Raw genomic sequence first — 20,534 nt, 5'->3', positions numbered from 1 at the left:
TATTAATTGAATTGGTGGGAAGTCACTACAGAATGGTTTCACAGAATGTTGTGGATACCGACAAAACCATATATATCTGATAAAACTAGGGAAAACAGGAAGTTTGATACTTCTTTTAAAAAGGGCCAACCATATGCAGTTATACAATTTTGCACAACTACTAGTCCCAGGAAATACTGACGAAAATGTAGCACTGCCTTAAAAACTTCATAATTTTAAAAAAAAAATAGCAAAATAAATAAATGAAAATGCAGCTTTCAGGCATTAATAGATGTAGATGGGGTTCAGGGGACAAAAATACTTTCGTTTTGAAATTCTTAGTACTTAAAGAACTGGACCAACGAAATTACCACAACATTCAAAACAATACTTTCGATCTTTACGCTTTTTGACACTCTTCTGCTTCCCAAACCAGGGGGGGGGATTACAGGAGATTAGTACTAAAAAAAGGGAATATTCTCAAAATGGAAATAGATACGCGTGAGAACAGCTCACGCTTCTTAAGCAAAGACAACAAACGTCATATTGTCTTACATTGGCTATAATTCTACATAAACACTTCATATTAAGCTTCATTCAATTATTAGGAAACCCGAAACGAGAAGTTATCTGTGAATGGCATATGCATGATTCGGTATATATTGAAACCACTTCCAATAGAAAGAGAGATAATTTTCATAAAGCTGACAATGTAAATCAACAGTGTATTGTAATTTTCTAATTCAATATGTTAAAATTACCAATAAAATCCCTCCTCAAATAAAATAGGCTGTTGATACTTGTATTGCTAAAAAAAATTAATTTCCAGATAAGGTAAGTTAAGCCTGTATTAATACAAATAGTTAGGACAGAACACCTACTATAGCCAACGGAGAGCAGAGCTCAAAAATAAGTTCCAGGTGAGGTGAGGGGAGGTAAAAATAAGTTACCAGGTGAGGAAACTAATTCGAAGCTAGCCAGTAAAATCTTTGAAATCCACGAGTAAATGACGCACAAACTTCACTTGAAATAGAATGATTTGATGTGTAGAGTATGATTGTAATTTGTTTGGCACTAAGATACCGTCTACATATGAGTACACGTGGTAAGTAGTATTCTTTCAAGTAATCACAACCGTTTAAAATCACACGTGCCTGAGTAAGTGTTTTTCTTGCTTGGATTAATATGGAGACACTTCCTCATAATCACACCACTGGAATCAAATTCCAAGTCCTAGAGTGTTTTGCACAGACTATATAGACACCAGTTGCGCCGAGTCATATCTTGCCCATAGAAGGATTTCAACATACATCTCTAGATTAGGCGTTAACCTCCGGCGCTCCCACAGCCAATCAGCGCCGAAAGGTCTTGGCTCTATTCCGGGATTGAAAGCAGAAATTTCTGTCGTGACCAATCACAATGTTCGGAATCCACTTTTCAACTGCAAGGGTGTCTGGTTTTGACGCAGCGGCAATTATTGTCGCGACGATACTTATGTGTTGCTTTTGAAAAATGTTTGCGCAACTGGTGTCTATATAAACTGCGGGGTTTTGGTACAGCTAAGTTCAAAATCTGGGTCTTTTTTACCATGCTTACATCAAACCAACTGCGCAACTCTTCTCCCTCTTGCTTGGATTGATGTAGAGACACTTTTGGCAAAATGTCAACACCGGAATGAAATTCCAAGCTTTGCAGTAAGTTGCTACAGCTGAGTTCGTACCCTGGATCCCATATTACTAAGCTGAGATCAAACCCACAGCGCCACTCTTCTTCTTGACTGGATAATAGTGGAGACGCTTTCACATGATCTCTTCACATGAGTTGAATTCCGAGCCCTGCAGTGTCTTGCTACAGCTGGGTTCGAACTCTGGCTCCCGTATTACCTAGCTGAGGTCAAACCCACAGCACCTCTCTTTTCTTTTTCTTCTTCTTGTTTGGCATTTGTTTTTATTTACACTTTTTTCTCTTTGTGGATATGGTTCAGGTATTAGCCAATGAGAAAATTTTACGAAAAATTTTGATTGGCTTGGCCTAAACTAAGTTCAAATTGATTCTTTAGATCGAACAAAACGAACAAATTCATATCGAACAAACCGAACAAATTCAAATCAAACTTCCATCTTGGCTTGATCTAGTTGTGGATGCTAGCTAAATCTCGATTGTTAACGTGTTTGGTTTCAACTGATTCCCAAAATTAGCGCTAGCCAAATTTCAATATTGGAAAAATCTCATTGTGATTGGGCCTAAGTAAGCGTTTATTGGTATTTCAGCCAAATTATAATACATCCACAGAAGTTTAGAATATCTAGATCCCTAACTACCTTGAAACACACTTTTTGGGTTTCCAATAATACCAGTGCGTTTTCACTTTTGTGTTTCCAGTAATGTAGAAGTGTAGCATGTTAATTAATCAGCATTATTACCCATGTTTATCACAATCATAACTGATTATAATTAATAATAAACAAATTTTACACCCAGAACAAAAAGGAATGATTTTTCTTGAAAAAAAAAAGACTTTCACTCATTGCTTTCCGTGAGATATAAAATTCTATGTTAAATATTTTACATTTGCTTATAAAAATGCTAACTTAATTAATTAGCCAGTGCTGACGCTTTGTCTAAGGTCGAAAAAAAAGTGATTAGGTCAATCAATAAAATCAGATAAATATAACCTATCTTGACACAATGTTGGGCATTAGTCTTCAGTTAGACCCACTCAAAAGAAAAAATATAAAAATTCTGAAAACAACTTAAAAACTTACTTATATGCTTCCAAAAATTGCTTCACTTTACTTTAATCCCATCCCCTATTGTGCAAATGTATAGCCCAAAGTATACATTACCAATACATTTTTCTGTTTCTTGATTTCATCAACGTTGCTTCTTCGCCGTTAAATCGATTTGAAAAAAAAGAATGCGTAATCAAGAAACGTTAAAAATACATGGGAAATATATAATTTGGGCTATACATTTGCACATTAGGGTGGGGAGTGAAGTACTTTTAGGAATGATATAAGAATTTTAGAGTTTTCGAAAGTTTATATTCAGAATTTTATTCAGTTTCCTCTTGAGTGGGCCTAACTAGAATAATATCTAATGTTGTTTCTAAGATGTCAGATTTTATCCAGCTATTTACCCTGTTTTGTATGAAAAAGTTGATATTATTTCTTGCCATACCTTTTCCATTTGTTCAAAGATATCACGTTTAGCAATGATACATGGCGCTTCTTCGATAATCTTCTGATGCCTTCTCTGGATAGAACAGTCACGACCAAATAAAGAGATGGCGTTACCGTACTGATCGGCCAAAAGTTGGACTTCTAAGTGATGAGCACAGGAGGCAACTTTCATTATGAAAATAGGGCTTCCTGGCACCTCAGCTTGTACCTATAAACGAAATAGATATATTCATAGCAAAAAAAAGAAAAGAACTGTTCTGCCCAGTGGTTCTGAAACGTGGGAGCTTTGAAAGGCGATGGAAAACTTGTTAGATTTGGGAATTGTTTATAGATTATTTTGGTTACCCGTCTGACAGTCCCTATTTCAAACAGTAAGCTATAAGAGAAATTTGGTTCTACCCCGCTTTCTAGGGCTCTGATGAGAGAAAGGTTGAGATGGCCAGTACAGGTTCTGCGGATGAAGGATGGCAGCCCAAAATTGTCCTTTTTGGCCAGCCATCTAGGGTTAAACTAAAAACAGGTTGTCGCCAAATGGAGTGAGATTATGTCGTAAGGGCGGATTTAATGATAATAAGAAGTTCTTGAGAGGATGTAAAGAGGGAGGCTTTAAATAAATTGGGAGGGAGTAGAAGTGTGCGTAGCTATGTTGGCCTCATGTGACCTGATACTACAATGTGAGTTGCCAGTAGTAGTTGTATAATAGATTGATAACATAATAGATAATGATTAATAATATAACATAGGCACAATACGAGCAAGTAAACGTATACGAACAAGTAAACGCATATCAGGCACCAGACAAAGAAGGATGACAATGAAGAAACAGACCTAATAGCCGGCTTTACCTGCGTCAACGTTCATTTGATAATAAGGGGTTGTTTGGCTGTTTGAATTATGTTTGTTTTGAATTGATATTGGTTTGTTTAAAGGAGTACGTGATTGTTAATCTCAATAATAATATTCAATTAAGTCTGTCATCGTCTAAATTCGTCAAAAAATGGTTTTTTTTTTCTATTATCTCTAGCCTCCATTTAGTATCTTTATGGTTGTGACTAATATGAGATCGGGGGCAGAAAACCTCCCTCAAGAAACCATTCAAAACAGAGATGCAGTGACCAACAATTTTGTTCTTTACAAAATTGTCAAAAACAAATTGTCAAAAACAAAAAAATTCAAAAACAGAAACCATTAAGTCATTCTATTAATATAAAAAAGGGTTTCAAAAAGGGAGTTTATTTTACTTAAGGGTTTCAGAGATTATTAATTACAAAGCCAAGGTAATTTTACATTTAAAAAAACTAATTCTTATTTGTTTTATTCTTTTTATTCTTTTTTTATTTAATTTATTTTAGTTGATTATTTTTTTTTATTATTATATTATTAGTATTTTTCTAACTTCTCTAATAAGGAGGCAATTTCCAGAAGAGGAAATCCCAAAGGAACAACATCAATGCTTTGTCTTTCTCTAAGAAGGGGGGGGGGATTATATCTGTCCAAAAAAACTACGTCCATTCCAGCCCCATCCCTTCTGAATATACACAAATATTAAAAAAAATATTTTTCCATAACTTACACCATGTGCTTTTACATTCATTGGTGGTAATTCAGGAAAATCTTGGATGATTAATTTATTTTTATACAACTATCTGTTTCATTTTTTAACATTTACTTTTTCTGTCAATCTGTAATTTTTTTTCCCTAAAGTTAAATTTTACCGCAAGCATTTTTATTCTCTTTTCTTTATCTCTTTCTCGTTTCTTTATCTTGATTTGCCTTTACCGCTGAAGAGGCCCACGTGGTCCCAAATATCTGGCTGTGAATAAGTCTTATTTCGTTATTTATCAAAATTAGAATATTAAAGTAATATATTTTTGGAAAGACAGTATTCTCTTAGAAACTATTTGGCCAAAGCTGTAACTACGATGGAAAAAGAACTTTTCCTACCTCAAAAAGAGACAAATAAAATACGCACTTTTCGGTTATGTGCTGGCCAACAAACACATTTGGGTACTTGTATGATATACCCCTGACCACTCAAGTTGTTCGTTAATTGGCGCATTGCAGAGCCGGTTTTTTCGTTGGTTTCTTTCAACTTAGCGTGAGACAAGACAAAGAAAAGTGATATAATAGATGGAAAATATATAATTTGGGCTATATATTTGCACATTAGGGGTGGGGTTAAAGTATTTAGACAGAGAAGTTGGAAAACAATTCTTAATTCATAATATACAGAATAATTGTACCTAGCATTTTAGGCATGCAGACCCGCTATACTTTACCCCACCCCCCTAATTTGCAAATATATAGCCTACATTTGTTTCTAAAGTATTATATTTATACCATGCTTTGGTATATTTCATTAGGATTGAGGGTCAGAGAAACATATTAGAAGAATATTAAATCGGGGATATATCATACAAAAACCAACATTTTATGTAGTTGAGCATCCCAGACAACTTGATAACCCCTCTCAACGCTAAGTAAAATATAGGATGGGTGCATTTTATAATGGCGTCATCTCAAAGATTTAAATAAACTTCCAACTTTCACTCACAGTTTCTTGGGGCAAACCCATCTACATGGGGAAAAACAGTTTTCCCTTTACTTTAACGGAAAAATGTTCATAAAATAGTATCTACTTACTTGTCTAAACAGGTTAGGAAAATCATCACTTGACTCCGCCTTTCTGATGCCCTTGCCTCCACCTCCTTCCGAAGCTTTAATCATAACAGGAAAACCAATTTTTTGAGCCGCACTTAGGCCCTGCTCAACCGTTTCGACACATCCTTTGTTATATAATTCTTGAGAAATTTTCAATTTGCGGTCACGAATTTCAGCTTTCAATCCTAAAAAGTAGCATTTCAAATAGCATAGGCAACTTACAGTATTAAACAATCCGTCCTTTTACCTTTTAATAACAGGAAAACCGATTTTTTTAGTCGCACGGCCCTGCTCAAGCGTTTCGACACATCCTTTGTTATATAATTCTTGAGAAATTTTCAATTTGCGGTCAAGAATTTCAGCTTTCAACTCAAAAAGTAGCATTTCAAATAGCATAGGCAACTTAAAATTTTAAACAATCCGTCCTTTTACCTTTTAATAACAGGAAAACCGATTTTTTTAGCCGCACGGCCCTGCTCAAGCGTTTCGACACATCCTTTGTTATATAATTCTTGAGAAATTTTCAATTTGCGGTCAAGAATTTCAGCTTTCAACTCAAAAAGTAGCATTTCAAATAGCATAGGCAACTTAAAATTTTAAACAATCCGTCCTTTTACCTTTTACATAACAGGAAAACCAATTTTTTTAGTCGCACTTAGGCCCTGCTCAAGCGTTTCGACACATCCTTTGTTATATAATTTTTGAGAAATTTTCAATTTACAGTCACGAATTTCAGCTTTCAACTCAAAAAGTAGCATTTCAAATAGCATAGGCAACTTACAGTATTAAACAATCCGTCCTTTTACCTTTTAATAACAGGAAAACCAATTTTTTTAGTCGCACTTAGGCCCTATTCAAGCGTTTCGACACATCCTTTGTTATATAATTCTTGAGAAATTTTCAATTTGCGGTCAAGAATTTCAGCTTTCAACTCAAAAAGTAGCATTTCAAATAGCATAGGCAACTTACAATTTTAAACAATCCGTCCTTTTACCTTTTACATAACAGGAAAACCAATTTTTTGAGTCGCACTTAGGCCCTGCTCAACCGTTTCGACACATCCTTTGTTATATAATTCTTGAGAAATTTTCAATTTGCGGTCACGAATTTCAGCTTTCAATCCTAAAAAGTAGCATTTCAAATAGCATAGGCAACTTACAGTATTAAACAATCCGTCCTTTTACCTTTTAATAACAGGAAAACCGATTTTTTTAGTCGCACTTAGGCCCTGCTCAAGCGTTTCGACACATCCTTTGTTATATAATTCTTGAGAAATTTTCAATTTGCGGTCAAGAATTTCAGCTTTCAACTCAAAAAGTAGCATTTCAAATAGCATAGGCAACTTACAGTATTAAACAATCCGTCCTTTTACCTTTTAATAACAGGAAAACCGATTTTTTTAGCCGCACGGCCCTGCTCAAGCGTTTCGACACATCCTTTGTTATATAATTCTTGAGAAATTTTCAATTTGCGGTCAAGAATTTCAGCTTTCAACTCAAAAAGTAGCATTTCAAATAGCATAGGCAACTTAAAATTTTAAACAATCCGTCCTTTTACCTTTTACATAACAGGAAAACCAATTTTTTTAGTCGCACTTAGGCCCTGCTCAAGCGTTTCGACACATCCTTTGTTATATAATTCTTGAGAAATTTTCAATTTACAGTCACGAATTTCAGCTTTCAACTCAAAAAGTAGCATTTCAAATAGCATAGGCAACTTACAGTATTAAACAATCCGTCCTTTTACCTTTTAATAACAGGAAAACCAATTTTTTTAGTCGCACTTAGGCCCTACTCAAGCGTTTCGACACATCCTTTGTTATATAATTCTTGAGAAATTTTCAATTTGCGGTCAAGAATTTCAGCTTTCAACTCAAAAAGTAGCATTTCAAATAGCATAGGCAACTTACAATTTTAAACAATCCGTCCTTTTACCTTTTAATAACAGGAAAACCAATTTTTTAAGTCGCACTTAGGCCCTACTCAAGCGTTTCGACACATCCTTTGTTATATGATTTTGAGAAATTTTCAATTTGCGGTCACGAATTTCAGCTTTCAATCCTAAAAAGTAGCATTTCAAATAGCATAGGCAACTTGCAGTATTAAACAATCCGTCCTTTTACCTTTTAATAACAGGAAAACCAATTTTTTTAGTCGCACTTAGGCCCTGCTCAAGCGTTTCGGTCACGAATTTCAGCTTTCAACCCTAAAAAGTAGCATTTCAAAAAGCAGAGGCAACTTACAGTATTAAACAATTTGTTCTTTTACATTTTACACTGTCCATCTTATGGAATAGATCATATTTTTATATAAAATAGAATTGCTATCCTGTTTGCAGGCTGATACAATAGGCGAATATTTTCATGAAACTGCCATTGATTAACCTGACATCAAAAAACAAATTGACCAACAACATCATGCTGTCGACTGATGTAGAGTCAGTCCATATTTAGTGATAACAACAGAACAGTTTACACCGTTAACGATAAAACAACAGTTAAAAACGGGTAAAACATAACGGTTAATAGTAATAATAATATACCAGCATAAACATCGTACTCAATCCTCATTTAGAATATTTAGTCTAACTAGTCTTTAAGACAGTTCAAAAATTCTGACATTAATTCTTAGCATTCTCTTTCTATAGTAGAATGCAATACCACCGCTCAGATTTTGCTGAAAACTTGCCATAATCTTTGGTCACCATAGATAATCTTGGTCTAAATCAGCATAGTTAGAAACATTGAAGTAAAATGGCCAACATATCTGTGCTTTCCTATTAAATTAAATAAAAAACAAGTTTTTTCAACTGAAAGTAAGAAGCAATAGATAGATAGATAGATAGATAGATAGATAGATAGATAGATAGATAGATAGATAGATAGGTGTATTTCAAAAACCCGTGGGCCATATACACACAAAAACATAAATAAATAACAAACAAGCAAGGGAATTAACAACAGTACGAACACTCACAAAAAAAACAGAATTCAACGCAAAAAGTACCTAATCTAACTACAAAAGAAAATTAATCATATAAAACTTTTTCTTCTTATTAAAGATTTATCTATATATACTCCCACTCGAAATATTGTGGTTGGGTTACTATTATTTATAGAATACCCGGAAGCATCAAATTAATCCCATGCAAATAAATTTCCCGTAAATCCAAGAGCACCGGGCATTTCCGGAGAAAATGATCCAAGTCTTCATCATCATCTTTACAAAGGGGACAAACATACCGCCTATCAGGACCAACTATCATCTTATTTTTGTCGAACGTTTTTTGCCTGTTCTGGATTGGAAGACAATTTGCCCTAAGCTGAATCCAACGACGTAGAATCATAGCCGGTAAATTAAATTTAAAATAAACTTCCTCCCCAAAACTAGGTTTTGTCTTATTATAATGTTGTAGGGTTGTAGAATCAAGAACCAGCCCTTGCCAATGCTGGATTTCCTGACTCTCTAATATAAATCGTACCTGGCTTTCTAAATTTGTTGGTACATTACGAGAGCAAAGACCATTGTTCCATAAATAAGGCATTCCTACTTTTTCTAGTAATGATTTAATTTGGGATGGCCACGAGGTTTTTAAACCACATTTCAACATCTCTTCATATGCCACCCTTACTAGTCTATCTTCATTACTCTTAGTTAACTTCAACCAGAATCTAAGCATTAAAATATACCTACGTAGCTTTAAAGAAAACAGGCCCATATCACCTTTCAGAATCTGTGAATGAGTTGTCTGATGTAGACCAAACACTCTTTTATAATACTGGAGCTAAAGGGACTCCAGTTGCTGCACCGTTTCTCCACCCCATATCTCTGCTCCATATTCTATCACGGGTAAAAATTTTTTGTTAAATATTCTTTTATGCATTTTTTAGGTTTTTGATCCCCATTATCGTCGGGTTTCTAAATATAGCTGACATGGCCACCCTACCTCTCTTAATTATTTCATCAACATGACTCCTTAGGCTTCCATTTTCCGATAAGATAAAGCCTAAATATTTTATTCTTTTACTTATAAATAGTTCCTTATTATTAAATTTAAATGTATATTTTTCATCGTCCCCAACCTTCCTTTTTTTTAAAATAACAACTTCGCTCTTTTCAGTATTCAGCCTTAACTTTTTTATATGCAAATATTCTTCTATGAGATTCAAAAGAGTCTGTAGATCTTGCGGTTTATTAGCCACCAAAGCAATATCATCTGCAAATAATAAGAGAGATAGTTTTTGAGTCCCTAGGCTAACTTTTGGAGCCCATCTATTCTCTAGAAAATTAACAACATCATTAATAAAAATATTAAACAACTTAGGTGAAAGGGTGCTGCCCTGTTTTACTCCCCGATTAAAATCAAAAAGCTTCGAAAACCTATTACCAACTTGAATGATTCCACTCACACAAGTATACATGCTCACTATCAATCTAACAAATGAATGGGGAAGGCCAATATTTAGCATGGCATCCTTCAATAACTCTCTGTCGACACTATCAAAAGCCTTATGGAGATCCAGAAATCCCACATAAAGACAAGTTTTACCCTTTCCATATTTATCTATTAATGCCTTTAAAATAAACGCACTATCTGTCGTCCCATACCCTGTCCTGAAACCTCCTTGTTCTTCATGTATTAAATTATTTTTATTTAACCAATTGGAAAGCCTGGTATCTAATATTTTTTCCAAAACCTTACTTAAAGCAGGGACAAGGGCTATTAAACGATAATTTTCATGAGCCTTCGGGTTTCCTCTCTTAAAAAGTGGTATAAACAATGATGTCTTCCAAGCGCTTGGCCATTGCCCTGACCTTAACACTTTATTACAAAGAAGAACAATTATCGGCATCAAAATGGAAAGAAAATTCTTAAATAACAATATACCATCAACAATATACCATGTTGATGGTATACCATCAACACCCGCAGCAGTACCACCTTTTAAATTCTTAAATATTGACTTAATCTCTTGGCCATTCATATCACCCACTAAATCGTAATCATATTCTCTCATGGGATAAATAACCATCTCTGGGGTATGCGCTACCTCCTGAAGATCTGCACAAACACCTTCTAAATTATTTAGGTAATCAGGCCATGAATCAGCTTCCGGAACAGCCTGGGTATTAACATTTCCCCTTCCACTATCATTCTTTATATAGCCCTAAAACATCAGCAATATCCAGTTTCTTCTTATTCTCGTACTCTTTTTTTTTCTTTTTATTAAAGTTTTATATTCTCTTCTTTTATCTTTATATTTAGCCAATTTTAAACTTTGATCTTCCGCGCTATCAAATTCATTCAAACGATTGAATAAATATTTTGCTTCTTCTTTCATTAACTTGCAATCCAAGTCAAAATATCCCTCATTCTTTTTTAATTTTTTAGTCAGGACACATGATTCTGCACAACTGCCCATTATTTCATTTAACAGCATAATTACACTATGTGCATCTTTTTCATTTTCTTCTAACGCTTTCAACTTATTTTTTACATGCGAGTCCAAGAGCTCCCTTCTAAATGCCTCAATATCTTTATCTGTTAAATCATTTCTAATTCGTTTTTCTAAACCTATTTTTCTATAATCCGCATTATAGAAATTTCTTACTCGTGAACCGTGGTTCACAAACTACCCAATCTTCACCTCAAGCATAATAGCTCTATGATCAGATCCAACTAAATCTAATACTCCCATATTTATTGATTCAGGTACAAATTGCGTATTAATTAGCACATAATCTACAACACTTGGAGTTGGACCCGAAAGGCAAGTGAACTCGCCCCTACCCTTATCATTCCCAAAACTACCATTCGCAATCATCAGACCATGTTCCCCACAAAACGCCAGGAGCTTTCTTCCCCATACATTTATTTTTCTTTTTTCATCCTTGTTGCTTCGTGGTATTATACAACAAATTGGACAAAATCACCTAAATCTGGGATCAACACATCTGGGATCTCAGCCTCCAGGCCGGTATAAGCATTGAAATCCCCCATTAACACACAATCCAGATCTTTACAACTTTCTTGAATTAACGAAAATTCTTCTCCTAAAATTTCCCAAGTATTTTCTCGATTGTACGAACTATTCTGTGGAGGTACATACACTACACCCAAAATTAATTGCTTCCCACATTTCAAATAAAGAGACAGCCAAAGCAAGTTTTCAGGTCTACTACTAATTCTCTCATAGCCGTCAATAGCAGATGCTTTAATCAAAACCAAAATGCCACCATAATGTCTATTATTTCTTGCTATATTACGCACGGTCTGTTCAACGAAATACCCGAGGAGAGGTGATATAGGAGAACAATCGTTCCATGTTTCAATAAGCGAAATCACATCAAACGAAAATAAATCGCCACATAAATAGGTCAACTTATCACGTAATCCTTGTATGTTCCATGACACTAGACTCAGTATATGGCCCTCTATATCCTATGTTTCTACGCCTTCTGTTAGCACGTTAACATCACTAGCCTTTGGCTGAGATTGCTCGTTACTAGTCTTAGTCGGGGGAAAGGCAACATGATAATACTCACGAGTGCGGTTATTTATATCCGCTAACTCACTTCGGTGTTTATTGTCATAAAAATCACGTGAAAAACCACCACGATGTCTTTCATTAAACTTCTTTCTTGGCGAATGGCTTCCTTTGGGTGCTACATTACGAGTACCTGGTCGAAAAAAGTCATTTGGGCTGACAATAGCACTAGCAGGTCTTTTAGCTGTCGATACTGCCTGAGGAGTGCTGGTCGATGGTACTAATGTCTCAGTATCACTATCACTGGCATCACTAACTAGCCTCATCGGAATATTATTGTGATCATTTGGGAGCCTAGCACTAAAGGGTGGACCAGAATTTTGCACTGGCTTCAAATTACGCTTAATCTCGACTATTGAATTTCCATCATGCCTGAATATTCGGCCTTCGATGAATAGTTTGTCACCTCGTAATTTTGCATCACGGCCGTCTTTTTGCGCAGTAGTCAACATTACCTTTAAATGTTTACGGGCCTCCCTTTGTATAGCTGTGTAATCCGGAGCCACCGATAAACCAAACCTTCTTAATACGGAGCTGTTTCTTAAAATATAGTCTCTGATTTCAACCGAGCTTAGCTTTACTACTATCGGCCCTGATTACAATCTAAAAATGTCACGTATATCACTTCGATTTATTCCGAGGGACGGCATAGTACGATTCAATGACCTCGTTATTTCTCGCTTCAGAGTATAATCGCCGAGTTGTTGAGGGGTGTAATTATAGAATATTAAATTCGTTCTTTTCTGCTCTGCTTCGAGCTTGTTGGCTCGTTCATAAGAGACTGCTAGGTTAGATTTCACATTTTCCAGCTCTTTTTTAATTTCATCATTTGTCTTAGCATTGTTAGATAACTGCGTAATAATGTTACTTAACTGTACTTGTATGGCATCAATGCTATCCGAAAGTTCAGGAATCGTATTAACTTTCTGCGAAAGCACCGGTAATAAATCCAGTTTAAAATTAGTTTCTTGCAAGAACTGGGCACTTTGCATTTTCTCGGCCTCTCATGTTTGGACTGCCATTTACACCCTTATAAACTTATCAAAGTGCAAAATATAAAACCTTTATCACTCCTTGATTTGATCCAGTATCGTTAATTAGCAATAAGACTTTTTTTTTAACCATTCGAAAAAAAAATCACAATATTGGCTCAAAGTCACGCAGGAGAGAAACGTTATTTCAATCTTGGTTTAAACTAGTTAGTTACACAATTTATCTAAATGCAAGCATGGATGTTATCCGAAAGAAATGAAATCTGGTTTTGTTGTTAACTCCTTGAACTCTGAATGAAAACAATATTAAGACTTGAATACAAGAGAAATTATTCCATGTATGAGGCGGGCTACCCCCACCTCAATACCTTGCTCTTTACGCTCAAGTTTTCAATACTTAAAAGTTCCTGATTTTAATTAAACGGCCCTAGTATTTCAGAAGTTGTTCTTAAAGAGTTAAGACAAAAGCCGCACTTTCGAGTAAAGAGTGAGGAATTGAGGAGGCGGCAGCCTTCCTAATTTAGGAAATAATTTCTGTTCACTTTTAGTTTTAATTTTGCTCCTCACTTTCAAATGAAAAAAGTTTTACTTTTGTTAATCTAAATTCTGATCGGTTTCCAAATAATTTCGGGAAATATGCTATACCCCCACCATAAAAAGCACCCCCCCCCCCACACACACACAAAATTTCTCAATAGAAAATTTCTCCCACGTACAATCCCCCAAGGAAAATTCCATTCTTGCTGGAAATTTCCCCCGGAAGATTTCCTGTGGGCAATTCCGCCTAAAAAATTATCCTTACTTCCATTTGGATTTCATACAAAGTAAAATTCATCCTGGAAAATTCCCAATAACAAATACTATGTATAAACAGTGGGCAAATTTCAGAGCTTACAGCCCTTTCCTTAGGGGCCGTGGGAGTTACGTAATCCCCAGGAGCACAGTTATTGAACCACACTTAACAAAATGGCTATCTCGAAATATGGATAGAATGACTTCGTGGGAAAAGGGTTGAGGGAGGGGGGTCTAGTTACTCTCCAATCGTTTTTGTCACTTAAAAAGGCACTGTAATTTTAATTTCGTTGGAATGAGTCCTCGCCCAATCTTCTTTGGCCACTGGTTTCGAAAATCCCTGGGGAAAACAAAAACAACCAAAACAAAAAAAAATAAATAACGACGCATCCATGATCTTTCTCCTGCCAAAATAAAATAGAAAATTCTATAGTTTGGACAGTGAAGCATGAAATTTCAACATTAGAGTCTTCTGACACGCAGAAGACCATGATGTGATTTAAGATTACTTGACTTTTTGATGGTATTTTCCTCCTTTTTCAGAAACCAGGCAAATTTGTCAGGCTGGTAGCTTTTGATTGATAGTATTAAACTTAATGAATTTTATATATATATCTAATCAGCATAAAAAGCCATTTTTTTATGTATCTATTGTTATCAAAATTCCATTTTTTTGAATTTTCGGTTATTATTAGGCCGAGTCACTCTTTACTTACAGTACATTACCACAAACTGTTTGATCGCTCAAACCTATGTCTATTGATCCCACTGCGAAAAAACCTCAGCTACGAACTCCAGAGCAATAGAAGCATATTTCAAGCGATTCAAAAGCAGGAACTAGAACTCCAATTACAAGATCCCATGAAGTGTTTTAGCAACTTTAACCCATGATAAATAATTGTGGAGCGGAAATGTACAAAGTCTATCGTACTGAACCATGAAAAGAAAAAACAATTGTGATTTAACATATGACTAATAATTCATATTTTCTTTTTCAAGTTCCGTTTGGGGGCAAAACAGAGGGAAAAGCTTCAATTTTAAGTAAGTAATTTATGAGTTATGTAAAGAAAAAAAAAACAATTGTTCTTTAACATATTCCGTTTCGGGGTAAAACAGAGGAAAAGACTCAAATTTTATGCAAGTAATTTATGAGTTATTTAAAGAAAAAAAATTGTGCTTTAACAAATGACTAATAATTAATATTTTTCTTTTTTAGGTTCCGATTCGGGGCAAAACAGAGGAAAAAATTTAAATTTTATGCAAGTCATTTATGAGTTATTTAAAGAAAAAAAATTGTCCTTTAAAATATGAATAATAATTAATAATTTTCTTTTTCAGGTTCCGATTCGGGACAAAACAGAAGAAAAGACTTAAATTTTATACAAGTAATTTATGAGTTATATAAAGAAAAAAAGCGATTGTGCTTTAACATATGACTAATAATTCATATTTTTCTTTTTCAGATTCCGTTTCGGGGCAAAACAGAGGGAAAAGCTTCAATTTTACGTAAGTAATTTATGAGTTATGTAAAGAAAAAAACAACTGTTCTTTAACATATGATTAATAAATTAATATTTCTCTTTTTCAGGTTCCGTTTCGGGGCAAAACAGAGGAAAAGACTCAAATTTTATGCAAGTAATTTATGAGTTATTTAAAGAAAAAAAACAATTGTGCTTAAACAAATGACTAATAATTAATATTTTTCTTTTTCAGGTTCCGATTCGGGGCAAAACAGAGGAAAAAATTTAAATTTTATGCAAGTCATTTATGAGTTATTTAAAGAAAAAAAATTGTCCTTTAACATATGAATAATAATTAATATTTTTCTTTTTCAGGTTCCGTTTCGGGACAAAACAGAAGAAAAGCCTTAAATTTTATACAAGTAATTTATGAGTTATATAAAGAAAAAAAGCGATTGTGCTTTAACATATGACTAATAATTCATATTTTTCTTTTTCAGATTCCGTTTCGGGGCAAAACAGAGGGAAAAGCTTCAATTTTACGTAAGTAATTTATGAGTTATGTAAAGAAAAAAACAACTGTTCTTTAACATATGATTAATAAATTAATATTTCTCTTTTTCAGGTTCCGTTTCGGGGCAAAACAGAGGAAAAGACTCAAATTTTATGCAAGTAATTTATGAGTTATTTAAAGAAAAAAAATGTGCTTAAACAAATGACTAATAATTAATATTTTTCTTTTTCAGGTTCCGATTCGGGGCAAAACAGAGGAAAAAACTTAAATTTTACGTAAGTAATTTATGAGTTATTTAAAGAAGAAAAAAAACAATTATGCTTTAACATGTGATTAATAATTAATATTTTTCTTTTTTAGGTTCCGTTTCGGGGCAAAACAGAGGAAAAAACTTAAATTTTATGCAAGTAATTTATGAGTTATTTAAAGAAAAAAATGTCAATTTAACATATGAATAATAATTAATATATTTCTTTTCGGGTTCCGTTTCGGGGCAAAACAGAGGAAAAAACTTAAATTTTACGTAAGTAATTTATGAATTATTTAAAGAAAAAAAAACAATTATGCTTTAACATGTGATTAATAATTAATATTTTTCTTTTTTAGGTTCCGTTTCGGGGCAAAACAGAGGAAAAAACTTAAATTTTATGCAAGTAATTTATGAGTTATTTAAAGAAAAAAAAATGTACTTTAACGTATGACTAATAATTAATATTTTTCTTTTTCAGGTTCTGTTTTAAGGCAAAACAGAGGAAAAAACTTAAATTTTATGTAAGTAATTTATGAGTTATTTGAAAAAAAAAACAATTGTGCTTTAACTAATGACTAATAATTAATATTTTTCTTTTTCAGGTTCCGATTCGGGGCAAAACAGAGGAAAAAACTTAAATTTTATGCAAGTCATTTATGAGTTATTTAAAGAAAAAAAATTGTTCTTTAACATATGAATAATAATTAACATATTTCTTTTTCAGCTTCCGTTTCGAGACAAAACAGAGGAAAAAACTTAAATTTTACATAAGTAATTTATGAGTTATTTAAAGAAAAAAAAACAATTGTGCTTTAACATATGACTAATAATTAATATTTCTCTTTTTCAGGTTCCGTTTTGGGGCAAAACAGAGGAAGAAACTTCAATTTTATGTAAGTAATTTATGAGTTATTTAAAGAAAAAAAAAACAATTGTGCTTTAACATATGACTAATAATTAATATTTATCTTTTTCAGGTTCCGTTTTGGGGCAAAACAGAGGAAGAAAATTAAATTTTATGTAAGTAATTTATGAGTTATTTAAAGAAAAAAAACAATTGTGCTTAACATATGACTAATAATTCATATTTTTCTCTTTTAGGTTCCATTTCGGGATAAAACAGAGGAAAAAACTTAAATTTTATGCAAGTAATTTATGAATTATTTAAAGAAAAAAAAATTGTACTTTAACGTTTGACTAATAATTAATATTTTTCTTTTTCAGGTTCCGTTTCGGGGTAAAAAAGAGGAAAAGACTTAAATTTTATGCAAGTAATTTATGAGTTATTTAAAGAAAAAAAAACAATTGTGCTTTAAAACATGACTAATAATTAGTATTTTTTTTCCTTTTCAGGTTCCGATTCTATTAATATTTAATTAATATATTTAACACATAATAATTAATATTTTTCTTTTCAGGTTCCGTTCCGGGGCAAAACAAAGGAAAAAACTTAAATTTTATGTAAGTAACTTATGAGTTATTTGAAGATAAAAAAAAATTGTGCTTTAACATATGACTAATAATTAATATTTCTCTTTTTCATGTTCCGTTTTGGGGCAAAACAGAGGAAGAAAATTAAATTTTATGCAAGTAATTTATGAGTTATATAAAGAAAAAAAAAACAATTGTGCTTTAACATATGACTAATTATTCATATTTTTCTTTTGTAGGTTCCGTTTCGGGGCAAAACAGAGGAAAAAACTTAAATTTTATACAAGTAATTTATGAGTTATTTAAAGAAAAAAAATTGTACTTTAACGTATGACTAATAATTAATATTTTTCTTTTTCAGGTTCTGTTTTGTGGCAAAACAGAGGAAAAAGCTTAAATTTTACGTAAGTAATTTATGAGTTATTTAAAGGAAAAAAATTGTGCTTTAACATGTGACTAATAATTAATATTTTTTCTTTTTCAGGTTCTTTTTCGCGGCAAAACAGAGGAAAAAACTTAAATTTTATGTAAGTAATTTATGAGCTATTTAAAGACAAAAAAAAACAATTGTGCTTTAACATATGACTAATAATTAATATTTATCTTTTTCAGGTTCCGTTTCGGGGCAAAACAGAGGAAGAATCTTCAATTTTATTTAAAGAAAAAAGAGTTATTTAAAGAAAAAAAAATTGTGCTTTAACATATGATTAATAATTAATATTTCTCTTTTTCAGGTTCCGTTTTGGGGCAAAACAGAGAAAGAAAATTAAATTTTATGCAAGTAAAAATAAAAAAAAAAACAAGTTTTTTTTTTAAATGAAAGTAAGGAGCAACGTTAAAACTTAAAACGAACAGAAATTACTAGGTATATGAAAGGGGCTTTTCCTCCTCAACACCCCACTCTTTATGCTAAAGTTTTACTCTTTCTCTTAACTCTACTTTTTAAAACAGTAAGAAACTTTAGCGTAAACAGCGGGGCGTTGAGGAGGAAAAGCCCCTTTCATATACGGAGTAATTTCTGGTCGTTTTAAGTTTTAATGCTGCTCCTACTTTCATTTAAAAAAAAACTAATTTCTGGACATTTTTGAATTAATGCATGTTTTGATCTTGGCTCTCCACACATAAATAAAAAAAAATTGCATATTAATTAATTGCAATTAATCGGAAGATTTTGAGAAAAAAGGAGTGAGAGAGGAGGCCCAGTTCCCCTCCAAATTTTTGATTTCTTAAAAAGGCAACTAGAACTTTTGATTTTTTACAAACATTTTCATTGGTAAAAATAATACGTAAGTTACGAATTAACTTACGTAACAAACTTCTATATTCGTATGTTTTTATTGCGTATATGAGGGGGTTCAACCCTCGTCGATACCTCGCTCTTTACACTAAAGCTTAACTGTCCCAATTCCTTAAGAACGACCTCTGAATCACAAATGCCGTAGAATAAATAGTTGAAATTACTAAAAATACTTTAGCGTAAAGAGTTAGGTATAACGAGGAGGTAAACCCCTCATATGCGTAATAATTTTTGTTCGTTTTAATTTTTAATGCTGCTCCTTACATTCAGTAGAAAAAACTTTTCATATTTATTTGTTCATTGTTTTTTTCAAATAATGCTAGAAAATCCTACGCTCCCTTCATTAAAACTTTCTTCCCCCATGAGATGTTCTTCCATAGAAATATCCTCCCATGTAACCCCCCACCCCCTCAAATCTCTCCCTAAACCAAAAACATCCCCCTGAAAACGTCTGTACACTTCCCAGTAACCATTACTATATATAAAGACAGGTCGAAGTTTGTCACTTGCAGCCCCTCCCATGGGGACTGCATGGGAGTAAGTCTAAAGACATAGTTATTAGGTTTTTCGACTATAGTGAATAACTGAAAAATCAATTTTATGTAATTAATTATGAGCTAAAGAAAAAAGTGATTTAACATGTGACTAATAATTAATATTTCTTTTTTTCAGGTTCTGTTTTGGAGCAAAACAGGAAAAAACTTCAATATTATGTAAGTATTCTATGAGTTATTTAAAGAAAAAAAATAATTGTGATTTACCATATGACTAATAATTAATTGGGATTGCATGGGAGTAAGTCTAAAGACATAGTTATTAGGTTTTTCGACTATGGTGAATAATTGAAAAATCAATTTTATGTAATTAATTATGAGTTAAAGAAAAAAGTGATTTAACATGTGACTAATAATTAATATTTCTCTTTTTAAGGTTCCGTTTCGGAGCAACACAGAGGAAGAAACTTCAATTTTATGTAATTAATTATGAGTTATTTAAAGAAAAAAAGTGATTTAACACATGACTAATATTTAGTATTTCTTTTTTTCAGGATCCGTTTTGGGGCAAAACAGAGCAAAAAACTTCAATATTATGAAAGTAATTTATGAATTATTTAAAGAAGAAAAAAACAATTGTGATTTAATATATTACTAATAATTAATATTCCTCTTTTTCAGGTTTTATTTCTGGGCAAAACAGAATTTATAAATTTACAAATTATAAAAAAAACAACTGTGATTTAGCACATGGCTAATAATAATTTTTATCTTCTTCCGGTTCGCTTTCCGAGTAATAGGGAGGAAAAAACTTTAATTTCATGTAGGTAATTTATTAATTATTTAAAGAAAAAAAAACAATTGTGCTTTAACACAAGACTAATAATTAATATTTCTCTTTTTCAGGTTCCATTTCTGGGCAAAACAGGGGAAAA

The 20,534-nt window shown here is 32.8% G+C and overlaps 1 protein-coding gene across 1 annotated transcript in view; it reads right to left on the bottom strand.

Moving 5' to 3' along the window:
- The window catches only part of LOC136038804 (acetyl-CoA carboxylase-like), a gene marked incomplete in the record, with an annotated part of 240,102 nt that overhangs the window by 168,939 nt on the left and 50,629 nt on the right, over window positions 1-20,534 (bottom strand). Inside the window, 2 exon segments of the mRNA XM_065722186.1 lie at window positions 3,160-3,369; window positions 5,805-6,007. Coding sequence (XP_065578258.1) covers window positions 3,160-3,369; window positions 5,805-6,007 — 413 coding nt within the window.

This window comes from Artemia franciscana, chromosome 18 (assembly GCF_032884065.1).
Source record: "Artemia franciscana chromosome 18, ASM3288406v1, whole genome shotgun sequence".
NCBI classification, from domain to species: domain Eukaryota; kingdom Metazoa; phylum Arthropoda; class Branchiopoda; order Anostraca; family Artemiidae; genus Artemia; species Artemia franciscana.
This window is presented reverse-complemented; position numbering and strand designations above follow the sequence as displayed.